Below are 17,663 nucleotides of genomic sequence, written 5' to 3' on the forward strand. Positions count from 1 at the left end.
TTGTATAACATAATGTCCTAGGGTTGTCATCTGATGAAGATCATCAAAGGTTAGTGCTACATTTAGCTGTGGTTTGGGTTTATGTGACATTATATGCTAGCTTGAAAAATGGGTGTCTGATTATTTCTGGCTGGGTACTCTGCTGACATAATCTAATGTTTTGCTTTCGTTGTAAAGCCTTTTTGAAATCGGACAGTGTGGTTAGATTAACGAGAGTCTTATCTTTAAAATGGTGTAAAATAGTCATTTGTTTGAAACATTGAAGGTTTTGCATTTCTAAGGTATTTGAATATCGCACCACGGGATTACACTGGCTGTTGAGTAGGTGGGACGCAAGCATCCCAACTAGCCCATAGAGGTTAACTGCCTTATTCAGGGGCAGAAAGACAGATTTTTACCTTGTCAGCTCAGGGATTCAATCTTGCAACCTTACGGTTAACTAGTCCAACGCTCTAACCACCTGCTTTACATTGCACTCCACGAGGTTACGCGAATGCAGTAAGAAGCAAAGGTAAGTTGCTAGCTAGCATTAAACTTATCTTATAAAAAACAATCAATCAATCATAATCACTAGTTAACTACACATGGTTGATGATATTACTAGTTTTTAACTTGCCTGTCCTTCGTTGCATATAATCGCTTAGGTATACGTTGCTCCAACCATAAACATCAATGCCTTTCTTAAAATCAATACACAAGTATATATTTTTTAACCTGCATATTTAGTTAATATTGCCTGCTAACATGAATTACATTTAACTAGGGAAAATGTGTCACTTCTCTTGCAAACAGAGTCAGGGTATATGCAGCAGTTTGGGCCGCCTGGCTCGTTAAGAACTGTGAAAACTGTGAAGACTATTTCTTCCTAACAAAGACAGCCGACTTCGCCAAACGGGGATGATTTAACAAAAGCGCATTTGCGAAAAAAGCACACTCGTTGCACGACTGTACCTAACCATAAACATCAATGCCTTTCTTAAAATCAATACACAGAAGTATATATTTTTAAACCTGCATATTTAGCTAAATGAAATCCAGGTTAGCAGGCAATATTAACCAGGTGAAATTGTGTCATATTGCGTTCATTGCACGCAGTCAGGGTATATTCAACACTTTGGGTAATTTGTCAGAATTTTGACTAATTATGACATAACACTGAAGGTTGTGCAATGTAACAGGAATAACGTTTTGTTTTCGAGATGATAGTTTCCGGATTCGAACATATTAATGACCTAAGGCTCGTGTTTCTGTGTGTTATTATGTTATAATTAAGTCTATGATTTGATAGAGCAGTACTGAGCGGTGGTAGGCAGCAGCAGGCTCGTAAGCATTCATTCAAACAGCACTTCCGTGCGTTTTGCCAGCAGCCCTTCGCAATGCATTGCGCTGTTTATGACTTCAAGCCTATCAACTCCCAAGATGAGGCTGATGTAACTGATGTGAAATGGCTAGCTAGTTAGCGGGGTGCGCGCTAATAGCGTTTCAAACGTCACTTGCGCTACATGGGTAACACTGCTTCGAGGGTGGCTGTTGTCGATGTGTTCCTGGTTCAAGCCCAGGTAGGAGCGAGGAGAGGGACGGAAGCTATACTGTTACACTGGCAATACTAAAGTGCCTATAAGAACATCCAATAGTCAAAGGTATATGAAATACAAATCGTATAGAGAGAAATAGTCCTATAATTCCTATAATAACTACAACCTAAAACATCTTACCTGGGAATATTGAAGACTCATGTTAAAAGGAACCACCAGCTTTCATATGTTCTGAGCAAGGAACTTCAATTTAGCTTTTTTACATGGCACATATTGCACTTTTACTTTCTTCGCCAACACTTTGTTTTTGCATTATTTAAATCAAATTGAACATGTTTCATTATTTATTTGAGGCTAAATTGATTTTATTGATGTATTATATTAAGTTAAAATAAGTGTTCATTCAGTATTGTTGTAATTGTCATTATTACAAATAAACAAAAGGTTTTTTATTTTAAATCGGTCAATTAATCGGCATCGGCCTTTTTGGTGCTCCAATAATCGGTATCGGCGTTGAAAAATCATAATCGGTCGACCTCTAATCTGTAATGTCTCTATTCCTTTGGAACTTTTGTGAGTGTAATGTTTACTGTTCATTTATTGTTTAATTCACTTTTGTTGATCAATTTCACTTGCTTTGCCAATGTAAACCTGTTTCCATGCCAATAAAGCCCTTTGAACTGAATTGAGAGAGAGACTGAGAGCACGAGTGTTCTTGATGAAGCAAGCAATAAAACTCACCATGAACAACATTCATTGGTGTAAAGTACTTAAGTAGTACTTTAAAGTAAGTTTACTTTAGTCATTTTGGGGGTATCTGTACCTTACATTGCTATTTATATTTTTGCCAACTTTTACTTCACTACATTCTAAAGAAAATGATGTACTTTTTACTCTATAAATTTTTCATGACACCCAAAAGTACTCGTTACATTTTGACAGAACAATAGTCCAATTCACGCACTTATCAAGAGAACATCCCTGGTCATCCCTACTGCCTCTGAACTGGCAGACTCACTAAACACAAATGCTTTGTTTGTAAATTAATGTTGGAGAGTGCCCCTGGCTATCTATTTTATAAATTTGTGCCGTCTGGTTTGCTTAATATAAGGAATTTGAAATGATTTCTACTTTTGATACTTAAGTATATTTGAGCAATTCTTTTACTTTTGATACTTATGTATATTTAAAAACAAATACTTTGACTTTTACTCAATTAGTATTTTACTCGTTGACGTTCACTTGAGTCATTTTCTATTAAAGGTATCTTTACTTTTACTCAAATATGACAATTGAGTACTTTTCCCACCACTGCTTATAGTCCCGGCCCCAGCCCAGACTAATAACGTGATGAAGACATTGCAAACATTACTGTAGGCTACATGGACTATGAAACAACATCGCCATCAAGCGGACCCTGAACCACATTTCCATGCCAAGCTTCGAAACTCCGGCGATATTCTGATTGGCTGCTTTCTTTTTGCGTCATTTCCTGCATATGACTTTCACCGGGAAGGAGATTTGGCGCGAAATCTTCTGTTGTGTTGAACTGTGAAGCTAGCTACCAAGAGAGAGCTGAAGGTTATCAATCCATTTGGAATAAATAGCAATGTCTCCGGTTTCTAAGCCAGAGAAGGACGTGGACAACCCGGACGGCGGTGAGTCTGACCGGAATATTACTGCAAACAAGCGTGAATACGCGGACACGATTTAGCCAACAAGCTGTCAGCTAACTATCGCGCGCTAACAACAAAGCAAGCAACCAACGTTAATAGAATGACTAAATTTAGCTAGCTACGTGCCATTAAATGAACACCGAATGTTCATAAATTGGATAATTACCCACAGTTAGCTGGCCATTTAGCTACTGTGATGTTGACATTTTATGCTTTAAGACATACTCCGCTGGTATTTTGGCGACTAAGAAAGTATTGTTTAAACCTCCCGCTTTGGGCTAAACGTGTCTCTGTGTAGTTCATACATGTATAATATATGCGCAGAACTACTGTTTTACCTCAATTAGCCACGAAATCCCTAGTTTGAGGGGAACTTTTCTTGGAGCTGCGCTGGACGCCATTTTCCCTTAATTCCTCACCCAGGTCAGCCTGCCCCCTAGCAATTAAGAGTTCTAGCCAATGAACTTCAGCCCCTCGCGTTTGACATCTAGCAAGAGGCCTAACCTGCATAATCCAATGAGGTTGCAGAGCGGTCCCAACAGCTCAGTGGAAACAGCAGAGAGAGCGCAATGATGTGGTGATCTTACTTTATCTGCAAATATGTGAATTAGTACACCATTTTCAGCGACCACTCCTGAGTGCTACTTTCTACTGGCCAAAAAATATATACAACAGTACCGGAGAATCTCTTTAAAAGCTGTCAGTCGCTTGCCTGATGCCTGTAGAAGAACAACTGGGTTTTGAACTCTCTTTCTGCTTTTTCACTCTCCCTTTCTTCCCCCATCTTTTACGCTCCCTCCATCTCAATCACTCACCACTCCATCTCTCTCTCACCCCTCACTCTCTTCCTGTTTTCTCTCTCCAGAGAATGACTGCGGCCTGGCAATGGGTCGCTCCAGGAGGGAGAAGAAGGAGAAGACGGGGAGGAAGTCAGCTCTGGAGCAGCTCAAGAGAGCCAAGAAGGGAGAGAAAGTCAAATATGAGGTGAGATGTGTGTGTTGTCCAAGTCCTGATCTGACAGAGGAGTGTTTGTGTCCTCCGCTTTTAATCTGTGTGTTACGTGATCAAGTTGTATAGTGTACGTTATAGTGTGGGTGTTATAGCCAAGCCTTGTTTTAACATGTATGTTGAATCTGTGTGTGCTGTGTGTAGGTGGAGGATTTGACCAGTGTGTATGAGGAGGTGGATGAGGAGCAGTACTCTCGGATGGTGAGAGAGAGGCAGGATGATGACTGGATCATTGATGATGGTGAGTTGGTCTGAAATGCCTTAAGAACCTTTCTGCTTCTGTCCCAAGTTATAGCAAGTTCTCTCTCTCTCTCTCACAGATGGCACAGGGTATGTGGAGGATGGGAGAGAAATCTTTGATGAGGATTTGGCGGATGATGTGTTAGAGAAAGGCGCCAAAGGTAGGAACCGTGTGTGTCTGTGTGAAAACAAGCCTGTGTGTGTGTCTCCAGCCTAATTATTGTTTGTTTGTAGGTAAAGTGGGGGCTAAGGGAGCAGACTCTAAGAATAACATTAAGAAGGCAGCGGTGGCCAAACCCAACAGCATCAAAAACCTCTTCATGAACAGCAACGTCAAGAAACCTGCTGAGGTGAGTGTTTGTATTTGTGCACCTGTTTATCAAGAGTCGCTTCGCTAATCATGGGTGTGTGTTTCTCACCCTCTGTGACCCAATACATGCAATCCAAAACACTCAATAGTTAGTGTTCTAGTCCATTTGTTTCTATTTTGTAATTGAACCAGGATTGTGTGTTTTGTCTCTTACAGAAAGATGTGGACCTGTCCAAAGATGACCTACTAGGGGACATTCTACAGGACCTGCACTCTGAGGTCAGTCTCTCGGGTCCTGTCAACCTCCACACCTTCTCGCAGCGGGGGGGAAAAAGTGCATGTCGGCTCACTCACACATGAAGTTTACTCCGCTAGTGGTGCAACAACGCTTCAGCCTTAATGTTTTTTTGTCAGGTTGCTGTGTATGGTTTAGTCCAGCTCCTGTAATTCCCCTCTCTAAAACCAAGTTCAGCTAGATCATTTGGTAGATGCTTAGATTTCAGCTTGTTGTTTGATTCTTTTTCACTAAGACATGGACTCACTGGGGGAGAATACGTTATCAGTGTGTCTGAGTGTCTACGTCTGCCCCCTCTTTCAGAGGCTGTCTCCCCTGACTCTTCCGGTTGTCACTCTGAAGAAGAAGAAGGCCCTCGGAACTACCATGAACCCCTTCTCCATCAAAACCCAAACCCCTAAGGTATACTTCTTCTCTCTCTCCATTGATCCCTGCCCCCTCTTATATTCCATTAAGGCCAAACGTTACTGAGTACACCCCTGGTCTTCTTCCTGTTGTAATGTGTCACTTCCTTCCATCGCAGGGGTCTCCCTCTGCCCAGGGGTCAAAGGTGAAACACCCTCCTCCTGGTGAGCTGACTCCCCGGGTGCCCTCCCGCCTCCCCACCTCCAGGCCCTCCGTCCTCGTGGAGAAGAAGAGAGTGGTGGAAGAAATTGAGGAGGAGGGTAAGAAATCAGACTAGGAGTTAATCTAGCACTCGCTGGGCTGGTTTCCTGGACCCAGATTAAGCCTAGTTCTAGACTAAAAATATAAATTGTAAGTGCTTTTTAATCTAGCATTAGGCTTAAAGCGGCAAGCAAATCAAATTATATTGTATTTGTCACACGTGCCGAATACAACCTTTCCGTGAAATGCTTACTTACAAGACCTTAACCAACAATGCAGTTCAAGAAATAAAGTTCAGAAAATATTTACTAAATAAAATAGGTGGTGGTTGTCAATGTAAATAGTCCGGGTGGCCATTTGATTAATTGTTCAGCAGTCTTATGACTTGGGTGTAGTAGCTGTTAAGGAGCCTTTTGGACCTAGACTTGGTGCTCCGGTTCCGCTTTCCGTGCGGTAGCAGAGAAAACACTCTATGACTTGGGTGATTGGAGTCTGACTATTTTTTGGGCCTTCCTCTGACACCGCCTCGTGTATATAGAGCCTTCGATTGCTGAAGTTTGGCCCCAGTGATGTACTAGGCTGTACGCAGTACCCTCTGTAGCGCCTTACAGTCGGATGCCGAGCAGTTGCCATACCAGGCGGTGATGCAACCAGTCAGGATGCTCTCGATGGTGCAGCTGTAAACTTTTGAGGATCTGGGGACCCATGCCAAATCTTTTCAGTCTCCTGAGGGGGAATGATAGTTTGTTGGTGATGTGGACACCAAGGAACTTGAAACTCTCGACCCACTCCACTACAACCCCGTCGACGTGAATGGGGGTGTGTTCGGCCCTCCTTTTCCTGATCACCTCTTGTGTCTTGCTCACGTTGAGCGAGAGGTTGATGTCCTGGCACCACACTGCCAGGTCTGTGATCTCCTCCCTATAGGCTGTCTCATCGTTGTCGGTGATCAGGCCTACCACTGTTGTGTCATCAACAAACTTAATGATGGTGTTGGCATCGTGCTTGGCCACGCAGTCATGAGCGAACAGGGAGTACATGAGGGGACTAAGCACGCACCACTGAGGGGTCCCCGTGTTGAGGATCAGCATGGCAGATGTGTTGTTGCCTACCCTTATCACCTTGGGGTGGCCCGTCAGGAAGTCCAGAATCCAGTTGCAGAGGGAGGTGTTTAGCCCCAGGGTCCTTAACTTAGTGATGAGCTTTGTGGGCACTATGGTGTTGAACGCTGAGCTGTAGTCAATGAACAGCATTCTCACGTTGGTGTTCCTTTTGTTCAGGTGGGAAAGGGCAGTGTGGAGTGCGATTTGAGATTGCGTCATCTGTGGATATGTTGGGGCGGTTTTGGAGGGGGTCTAGGGTTTCTGGGATGATGGTGTTGTGAGCCATGACCAGCCTTTCAAAGCACTTCATGTCTAATGATGTGGGTGCTACGGGGTGGTAGTCATTTAGGCAGGTTACCTTCGCTTTCTTGGCACAGGGACTATGGAGGTCTGCTTGAAACATGTAGGTATTCCAGACTCGGTCAGGGAGAGGTTGAAATTGTCAGTGAAATCACTTGCCAGTTGGTCCGCCCATGCTCTGAGTACACGTCCTGGTAATCTGTCTGGCCCTGCAGCCTTTTGAATGTTGACCTGTTTAAAGGTCTTGCTCACATCGGTTACGGAGAGCGTGATCACACAGTTGTCCGGAACAGCTGGTCCTCTCATGCATGCTTCAGTGTTGCTTGCCTCGAAGCGAGCATAAAAGGCATTTCGCTCGTCTGGTAGGCTCACGTCACTGGGCAGCTCGCGACTGGGTTTCCCTTTGTAGTTTGTTAAGAGAATTATGTTCTCAATGTTAACTTCAATTAAAATACTCAGTCTGCCATCCAGAATGTGTAAGATTCTGGTGTAATAACACAGACAGAGGACCAGCTTACAAGAATCAGAATTTTTATTCAGGAGAGCGCTCTGCAGTTCATACACAAAACATCCATTATATACCAGGCTCCTCATTTACGCACACACTAACGCTAAGGAGAGTTAATTGTTCTTCACCAGAACTCTCCACACCGTAAATTGTTACCCAGCCGACAGTTTCATATCTCTGAGATTAGGGAAACCTAGAGGGTTCAAGCTAGGTCAGGTCAACCACAGTTTAAAAGTTCTTGATGTTTACTTAAACACACAGACCCCCATTCCTCTCCTATCCTAGTCAATCTCATGAGACTTCTGCTTAACCCTCTAGTTACTCATTCTCCAGGCTATATAGACCATATCCCTAAATTCGGTGTAGAATTATTTAATCATTACTCTCAAGCAGGAATTCCTTTTAACACTCCACCCTTAATGACTCAATAAGTCACACTGATATATCAAACTCTATGGTAAACATAAATGTTACATAAGAATACACAAAACCAATACATGTATTTACATTCGATACTCCTCAATGACTGTCCTAGGCTTACATCCAAGTATTTTAATACGAACAAGTCTACCCTTATCCTGGTTTTGTCTTCCCATTATTAAACATTTCACCATATCCTATAATGACAGAGTGGAAAAATGTAGTCATTATTCTAACACATACAAATTATTCTACCAATTAACCCTTTAACTAAAGGTTACACACTGATGCTTCACTTCTTTATTAGAAAAGAAAATCATAATCAAACAATTAAATGTATATACCGTAATTTCCGGACTATTAAGCGCACATGAATATAAGCCGCACCCACTGAATTAAAAAAAATATATATTTTGAACATAAATAAGCCGCACATGTCTATAAGCCGCAGGTGCCTACCGGTACATTGAAACAAATGAACTTTACACAGGCTTTAACGAAACACGGCTTGTAACAAAAATAAATAGGCTTTAACGAAACACGGCTTGTAATAAAAAAATTGCAGTAAGCTTTAGTTGTCTTTTTGCACCGAGTCAATTCCTCACGCTGCTGTTTCCAACGTCTTATCGACTCATTAAGACCAAGCTCCATTCTCACCAAGCTCCTCTCATTAAGACCAAGCTCAATTTCCTTTTCCAACAGCCAGATCAATCGCCTTCAACTTGAAAGCTGCATCATATGCATTTCTCCGTGTCTTTGCCATGATGAGGGTGACAAAATGACTACCGTAATCAGAATGATGGGACGTTTGAGAGCGCTCAATTTAATCTAAACAGTAAATAAAAAAAGTTGTTTGACCTTAACCCGTTCGGCAATTTCATTGGTCTAATGAAAGCTTCATGCCGCCAAAAAACTGAGCACGTCACAGAATGTGTTTTTTTTGGGGGGGGGGGAATTGAAAGCGGGTAAAACCCATATATTAGCCGCGTCATTGTTTAAGCCGCGAGGTTCCAAGCCTGGGGAAAAAGTTGCAGCTTATAATGGGCACAATTTTTTTTTCAAAAATCGCTGTAGCGCCCCCTATCCTAGGCGACCGTCAAGAAGTTAAAGTCCGGATTTTGCGGTACATCATCTACTCCTCGATTGCTGTTTAATACTACTTCCAATCATAACTCTTCTGTTCAGGATTTTCATCATGATTTTCATTGAATAAACAGTCTCTAAACATTGAATATATTCTCATGAAGTTCCGGCTCCTCCGGATTGAATGTATCAACGGTGTCCATCAGGTTTGGATCTGTATATTGTTCATTCCATTGATCAGACTCTGTGATAGGCCCGTACCTCACCATCTGCTGAGTCACTGCATTCTCCAATGCCTTTCTACAAACCTCGGACATGGGGAATAAAACAACAACCACATAATACCAGCATACCCATACAAACAATAACCGCCCCCACATTAGTAGCTACTATAGTTTTCCATTTGCCAAACTTTTCCTCAAACCATCCGGTCACAGATGTATTCACCCCTGAGTTTTCAGCCCATTCATCACTTAGTGCAGTCCACCCAGCCCAGGCTCTAGTTACAGTCCCCTCTGGTGATGTATTATTTGGAATAAAAGTACAGCAATGACCCCCCCCCCACCACCATTCTACAAACCCCGCCCTTCTCGGCCAATAGCATATCGAGAGCCAACCTATTTTGCCAAGTCATGCGGGAGGTGGCGGATAATTGGTCAGAGAGTCCCTTCACTGCATCTCTAGTTTGATTTACAAATCTTTGCTGATTTATAATAGATATAGTTTATCCAATCCACATTCTTATTTATCGTAACCCACCAAAATAAAGTAGTTGTGGACCCTTCACCTATTTGATTCAACGCCTTGTATTCATCTGGTACTCCTCTATGAATCTCTATGGAATCCATCCATATGGGGCTAACCTCATCTAGGACCAGACCTCTCTTATTTCTTACATTTTTACTCACCACTGGCCTTTGATGACTAATCCTTACTGGTTGAACCAATAACACCGGGGCGCAGGTACCTACCCACCCTTTTGGTAACATCTGCCTTATGCGTCCTTGGTCAGAACATGTCCACCATACATCAGTTACAGGTGCTGTGAGGTTAAGAATCTTCTACTGCACTTCCCAATCTAAGTCCGTCACATTTACTACTTTCTTACATCCATTAAAATCTCTCAAATTCCTACTACCATTCCTGTGCCTATAACACTGATACTCTCCAGGAGTTAGAGTGAACTGAGGTGGATTGGCTGCACTCTTTAATCTGGCCAACCCCATCCCTGTACAGTTTACGTCTTCCTGATTCGATCCTAAGTCTAACACACAAGAGAGCATAGTCTGTGGCATTGGAGCCGTCAACATAGTTGGTCGCCCAGTAGAACATGCATAACAATTAGTTTGGCCCAGAGCCCTGGCCGTGTAATTCATCCATTTCAACCAGAGATTTTCATCTGGTATTCCTTCTATCTCCCCTTGGTTCCTTTCTTGGAGAAGGAAATCCTTCACATCAGGTAGACTAGTGGAACCAAATGTTTTTCCACCTGAATGATCAATTCCTACTAACAGATTTACTACGGGGTATTTTACTGTAGTGTCTGTCAACTGAAATGATATGCAGGTATCCTTGCCATACTCATCAGCGCATGCCATATACTTCAATTGCATGTCATTACTAGTTACATTTTGTATAGTTACTACTATCCCCTACATACATGAGGGAATATCCTTATTCTGTTCAACACCCCACCGTGCACTCCATTTCCAGATATTAGTCTCATATTCCCTTCCCCCTGTGTGTTTAAACACCTGGGACCAGGAACACATAGACCTAGTTGGTTGACACAGATAAAAGGGAGTGTTGTCATCATTTATCTCATTATAACAGTGTCCCCTCCCGTTAGTCATATTTAGTATCCTCATCTTAAATCTCGCGTTTTGTCCTTCTCCAACCCCTATTTTATAGGTTACTCTTCCTTGCCTGTCCTTATTTTGAGTAGTTTGTCTTTTGCTTCTCAAAACTGGTAGAGATTCGGTATGATTTATGCCTACTGATGGTGGATCTGGATGTATCAAAATTATTATTAGTACTATGATGCAGCTTAGGGTCCCCCATATTCCCAAAACCTGCCAACCCTCTCCTGCCTGTAGCTTATCTGCCCAGAACCACCCCATACTCGCACTCTAGGAGCACACAAAGTGATGACAGGTCGGGTTAGGGAATCTTCGTTAAGGAGGTAACCCCCGAACCCTATTGGTACTCGGTTCTTCTCCTAACTCTCTGTGTGTGTGATCAGTAGTGCTTGTATGTGTTCCTACCTTCTTGCAGTGGGTAACATGGACCCAAGTGGCTCTCTCAGCTATTCTAATGGCAAAGGCAGTAGTTTACAGAACCTGGTAGGGTCCTTCCCAACGAGGCTGTTTCCAGTCTCTTCGTTTCAACGATTGGATCCACACCCAGTCTCCAGGCTGTATTGCGTAAATCGCCTTCTCCTGTAATTCACCTGTTGGACACAAAATCTTGGACATACGGGTATGGCTAACAAACAGTCTTCTCGTGTGTTCTGCTAGTATATCTTCACTTCTATGTCTGCTTGTTCTAATCTCCCTAACTCTGGCATTCTATAGGCTCTCTCTTCCTGATTAGCTAAATTCTAATCAATTACTTAAAGAAATAGATCCTAGTAAACCAAGTCTAGGGATAATATCTTAACCTATTATTTTAGCTACCATAATCATTTCTGCCACGTAAGTTGGGAACGCTTCTATCCATTTACTATTCTTATCTATTACTGCTAAACACTACTTCTTTCCCTCACTTCGGGATTGTTTATAAAATATATAATTGAGGTCCATTTCCAATAGTTGGAATGGATATTCTACCTGGGGGGGTATGCTCCCAGTGGTGCTCTTACTCTACCTTGATGATTATTCTGTGCACAAATTACACATTTGGAACAAAACATATATATATTTTTTTTTAAGTAATTTGTACTTCCGTATGTTGCCAAGTGTTTTCTTATTATTTCTACCATCCCCCCCTTTTGATACATGGCTTTGCCCATGCATCAATATTCCTGCATATCTGAACAATGACTTAGATAGTATGGGAAACGTATCCCTGTACCAAGTCCCATCTTAATAGACCGCTCGCTTAATAGACCAGCTAAAATTATGCACTAACCTTTGACAATCTTCATCAGATGACACTCCTAGGACATTATGTTAGACAATACATGCATTTTCTTGTTCTATCAAGTTCATATTTGTATCCAAAACCCCCATTTTACATTGGCGCGTGACGTTCAGAAAATGTATTTCCCCCAAAACTCCCGGTGAATCAGCACAACAATTTACAAAAATACTCATTATAAACGTTGATAAAATATTAAACTGTTATTCAAAGATTTATAGATTAACATCTCCTGAATGCAACCGCACTGACAGATTTCAAAATGACTTTACTGGGAAAGCACACTTTGCAATAATCTGAGTACTGCGCTCAGAGAAATACATCAGGCAATTACAGATACCCGCCATTTTGGAGTCATCTAAATGCATAAATAGCATTAGAAATATTCACTTTTAATAATCTTCATCAGAAGGCACTTCCAGGAATCCCAGGTCCACAATAAATGTTGTTTTGTTCGATAAAGTTCATAATTTATGTCCAAATAACTCCATGTTGTTTGCGCGTTCAGTAAGCTACTCAAAATGTAGGATGCACGAGGAAAATGTCACAACGAAAAGTCCAAAAAAGTTATATTTACGTTCGTTCAAACATGTCAAACGTTGTATAGCATCAATCTTTAGGGCCATTTTAACGTGAAACTTCAGTAATATTCCAACTGGACCATTCCAGTGTCTTGAAAAACGTTTTGAAACGCAGCTAACTCTCGCGTGAACCGCACCAATGAACTGATGTCCTTCCCTGTCTACAACTTCCCCACCTTCTCGTTCGGTCTCTGTTCACCATAGACGCCTCAAACAACTTTCTAAAGACTGTTGACATCTAGTGGAAGCCTTAGGAAGTGGAAAATGAACCCTAACTTACTGTGTGTTAGATAGGCAATCACTTGAAAAAAACTACAGGCACCAGATTTTCATTTCCTGGTTGTATTTTTCTCAGGTTTTTGCCTGCCATATGAGTTCTGTTATACTCACAGACACCATTCAAACAGTTTTAAAAACTTCAGAGTGTTTTCTATCCAAATCTACTATAATATGCATATTCTAGTTTCTGGGCCAGAGTAGTGAAAATACTGCCCCCTAGCTCAGACATGTTAAACAAACACTAACAACCGTATCGTTCCAGTCAAAACATAACAATAATTAAATTAACATTTAGTCCCCTGGTGCATGGGCTGGGATACGAACCCAGGCCTCCCGCATGGTAGGTGAGAATTCTACCACTGAACCACCAATGCTATTGCTTAGGGCTGCAATTTCGGTGGTTGTGTCCTACTCGGTCACAATGTTTACAGGGAGCCTTACACTCCCGGGCGAAATGTCCTGTCTTATCGCAATTAAAAGGCTGTCTGGTTCTATCCTTTTTCTACTCTCCCTGTTTCCCTCTTTCACCTTTTGACAATCTCGGTTATTATGACCCGTTTTGTTACAATGTTTACACGGTGCCTCACAATCCCTTGCATAATGCCCCGACTTCTGACAGTTGAAACATATAATTTCATTATTCCTATCCATTTTTTTTGTTTTTTGAACACAGTTACCCCTACAGTTACTGTTAGATGCTCTACCTCAACCAGTTCACTCTTTTTACAGTCTCGGTTATTATGACCTACTTTATTGCAGTGTTTACACGGTGCCTCACAATCTCTAGCGAAATTACCCGGTTCGTTACAGTTAAAGCATCTATCTCCCCCTTTCTTTTGACTGTCTCTATCCACTTCACTCGACTTTCTCCACCTCTATCTACTTTCTCGATAAGTTTGCTAAATCCTGTTCTCCTTTCTGCATCTCTGTGGGGAACTTGGGAGTCCTCTCCGTCTGAGAGGATTTACTACTCATGTTTGTTCAATTACTATCGTTGTTATCATGCTTCTCCTCACAATCTATGTGGACTGCTATTTATCTCTGTGTGTGCTTTTAAAACTCTGATTCAATTAGTTCTAGGTGTATTCCTTACCTACTGATTAATTTCCTCTAGGATCTTAGAATAATTATTTTGGCGACTTTTGATAGATTATTAGGTCTCGTCTCACATGTATACGACTTTTGACTGATCCATATATCTATCTCACACGTAATTATCTTCTTACCCCCGTGGAAATTTCCCAATGAGTCTATGTGTTGCTACTACTCTCTGTCTGTATCTCTTCCTCCTACTACGCCCGATTCCTCTCTTCCAATTGCCTAGAATACTACCTATCCGGATTCTCTATACAACATTCTAAAGACAGGTCACCAGGGTCTTTTAGTTTACACTGGTAGTGCAGATACCCTATGTCATTTCGGACAAAGTCACTGAGGACTTATCTCTTCATAGGTGGCTTCTACTCCCAATTCCTATCTTCCAATTGCATAGAATGCTACCTATATCAGGGTTCTCTATACAACATTCTAAAGATAGGTCACCAGGTTAGAATCCGCTCTCAAATCTAGAGATCAATGTCCAAACCACACAAGAATCATTAAAATGTTTCTCTGAATGTAGCCTAGACGTCAATTCCCCAAATCCGTGAATAAAGATTTACTGACCTTCGTCTTGTAGGCTGGGAAAAGCAATGTAGGTTGGATCCAGTCACCATCTCTGTCGACCTTAGATATTTACTGGCCTGTTATAGAACCCCAATTTCAGGGGACCGGTCTTTATTTAACGAGTCAATGACCCGCCCGTGCACGGTTTTCGGCGTGTTACCTTAGGAAGACAGGGACAGATTTATGGATCCGGCTCAAAGGACCAATTTGTTAAGAGTATTATGTTCTCAATGTTAACTTCAATTAAAATCTGCCATCCAGAATGTGTAAGATTCTGGTGTAATAACACAGACAGAGGACCAGCTTACAAGAATCAGAATTTTTATTCAGGAGAGCGCTCTGCAGTTCATACACAAAACATCCATTATATACCAGGCTCCTCATTTACGCACACACATTACACACTAACGCTAAGGAGAGTTAATTGTTCTTCCCCAGAACTCTCAACACCGTAAATTCTTAGCCAGCCGACAGTTTCATATCTCTGAGATTAGGGAAACCTAGAGGGTTCAAGCTAGGTCAGGTCAACCACAGTTTAACAGTTCTTGATGTTTACTTAAACACACAGACCCCCATTCCTCTCCTATCCTAGTCAATCTCATGAGACTTCTGCTTAACCCTCTAGTTACTCATTCTCCAGGCTATATAGACCACATCCCTAAATTCAGGGTAGAATTATTTAATCATTACTCTCAAGCAGGAATTCCTTTAACATAGTCCGTAATAGTTTTTAAGCCCTGCCACGTCTGACGAGCGTCGGAGCCGGTGTAGTAGAATTCAATCTTAGTCCTGCATTGATGCTTTGCCTGTTTGATGGTTCGTCTGAGGGCATAGAGTGTTTTTTTAAAAAAGTGTCCTGATTAGTGTCCCACTCCTTGAAAGCGGCAGCTCTACCTTTTAGCTTGATGCATATGTTGCCCGTAATCCATGGCTTCTGGTTGGGATACAGTGAGGGAAAAAAGTATTTGATCCCCTGCTGATTTTGTACGTTTGCCCACTGACAAAGAAATGATCAGTATATAATTTTATTGGTTGGTTTATTTGAAAAGTGAGAGACAGAATAACAACAAAAAATCCAGAAAAACAGATGTCAAAAATGTTATAAATTGATTTGCATTTTAATGAGGGAAATAAGTATTTCATAACGTTGACAGCCTTCCCTGTTGCTCAGTTGGTAGAGCATGGTGTTTGCAACGCCAGGGTTGTGGGTTCGATTCCCACGGGGGGCCAGCACAGAATTTTGTTTTAATGAAATGTATGCATTCACTACTGTAAGTCGCTCTGGATAAGAGCGTCTGCTAAATGACTAAAATGTAAATGTATGGTAAACTAAAGTTTAAAATGAAATACTAATGTTAATGTACCAAAATTGATAGGTAGATGCAAAACATTTGGGGACTGTATTAAGACCAGGCACCCCAGGCTGAAATTGCATTTTTGCATGTCAGTGAAATTTTCAAGAAGCAAGGTGTCGCTTGCCACATCATGATGCATTTTTGATGTGGCAAGTGACACATTTTTGCTTCTTGAAAGTCCAATATCTTGAAAACTTCACTGCTGACATGCAAAACATTTGGCACTGTATTAACAGTTTTCTAAGCAAGTAACTACTAAAATATAGTTTGGATTTTTCCTTCAATCTCTTTGGTAAACCAGCTCTCGGCTAACCCTTTCATTGTTTCCCCTATATTCTGCTAAATCGTGGATGCTACTCCAATAGATATGATGTAAAAACATTTTCAGTGTAAACTTAAACGACTAAAACCAGATATAAAGTATGTAGAAAAGATAATGGAGCTATATATTTTTTTAAATAATATCACGTTTGAGAACTAACAACAATCAGAATAAAAACTAGACAGTCAGGGAAAATCTCAAATAAAAAAAATGGCATGGGGCAGCCATTGATTTTATGTTTGAGTCACTTGGATAGAATAGGAAAACGGCATAAGCAATGGGAAAATGTGTAGATTTGTAGTAAATTAGTTTAAAGTAACTTTCCAGTGTTTCCAGGTTCCTATAAAATATGACCTATAATTACTTACAATATGAGTGATAGTTTTCCTTCCAAAAAATTGTACACTGAACAAAAATATATAAACGCAACATGTAAATTGTTGTTCCCATGTTTCATGAGCTCAAATAAAATATCCCAGAAATGTTCCATACACGCAAAGCTTATTTCTCTCCACATCCGGCTTCTTTACCTACGGGGTTGTCTGAGACCAACCACCCTGACAGCTGATGAAACGGTGGGTTTGCACAACAGAAGAACTTCTGCACAAACTGTCAGAAACCGTATCAGGGAAGCTCATCGGCGTGTTCATCGTCCTCACCAGGGTCTTGACCTGACTGCAGTTCTGTGTCGTAATTGGCTTCAGTCGGCAAATGCTCACCTTCGATGGCCACTGGCTCGTTGGAGAAATGTGCTGTTCACGGATGAATCCAGTTTTCAACTGTATCAGGCAGATGGCAGACAACCTGTAAAGCGTTGTTGGTGAGCGGTTTGCTGATGTCAACGTTGTGAACAGAGTGCCTCATGGTGGCGGCGGGGTTATGGTGTGCAGGCAAAAGCTACGGACAACAAACACAACTGCATTCAAATCTGTCAATTTGAAGGCACAGAGATAACGTGACGAGATCCTGAGGCCCGTTGTCGTGCCATTCATCCGTCGCCATCCCCTCATGTTTCAGCATGATAATGCACGGCCCCATGACGCAAGGATCTATACACAATTCTTGGACGCAGAAACTGTCCCAGTTCTTCCATGGCCTGCATACTCAACAGACATGTCACCCATTGAGCATGTTTGGGATGCTCTGGATTGATGTGTAAGACGGCGTGTTCCAGTTCCCGCCAATATTCAGCAACTTCGCACAGCCATTGAAGAGGAGTGGGACAACATTCCACGGGCC

At 41.7% G+C, this 17,663-nt stretch overlaps 1 protein-coding gene and 1 non-coding gene across 3 annotated transcripts in view; one reads left to right on the forward strand and one right to left on the reverse strand.

Moving 5' to 3' along the window:
- The window catches only part of pola1 (polymerase (DNA directed), alpha 1), a 109,365-nt gene that overhangs the window by 9,509 nt on the left and 82,193 nt on the right, over window positions 1-17,663 (forward strand). The window contains exons 1-8 of one of the 2 annotated variants that reach the window (XM_014157252.2): window positions 3,016-3,193; window positions 4,077-4,195; window positions 4,364-4,460; window positions 4,540-4,620; window positions 4,694-4,809; window positions 4,986-5,048; window positions 5,368-5,466; window positions 5,588-5,729. In XM_014157252.2, the coding sequence (XP_014012727.2) occupies window positions 3,145-3,193; window positions 4,077-4,195; window positions 4,364-4,460; window positions 4,540-4,620; window positions 4,694-4,809; window positions 4,986-5,048; window positions 5,368-5,466; window positions 5,588-5,729 (766 nt within the window). In that variant the 5' untranslated portion in view covers window positions 3,016-3,144. Of the gene's footprint in view, window positions 1-3,015; window positions 3,194-4,076; window positions 4,196-4,363; window positions 4,461-4,539; window positions 4,621-4,693; window positions 4,810-4,985; window positions 5,049-5,367; window positions 5,467-5,587; window positions 5,730-17,663 lie in introns of those variants that run through there. The other variant, XM_014157251.2, reaches the window with a different exon arrangement.
- trnag-acc (transfer RNA glycine (anticodon ACC)) lies at window positions 13,386-13,456 on the reverse strand. Its single transcript has one exon. It is a non-coding gene; the product is annotated as a tRNA-Gly (tRNA).

The sequence above is a fragment of the Salmo salar genome, chromosome ssa19, assembly GCF_905237065.1.
Source record: "Salmo salar chromosome ssa19, Ssal_v3.1, whole genome shotgun sequence".
Lineage (NCBI taxonomy): Eukaryota > Metazoa > Chordata > Actinopteri > Salmoniformes > Salmonidae > Salmo > Salmo salar.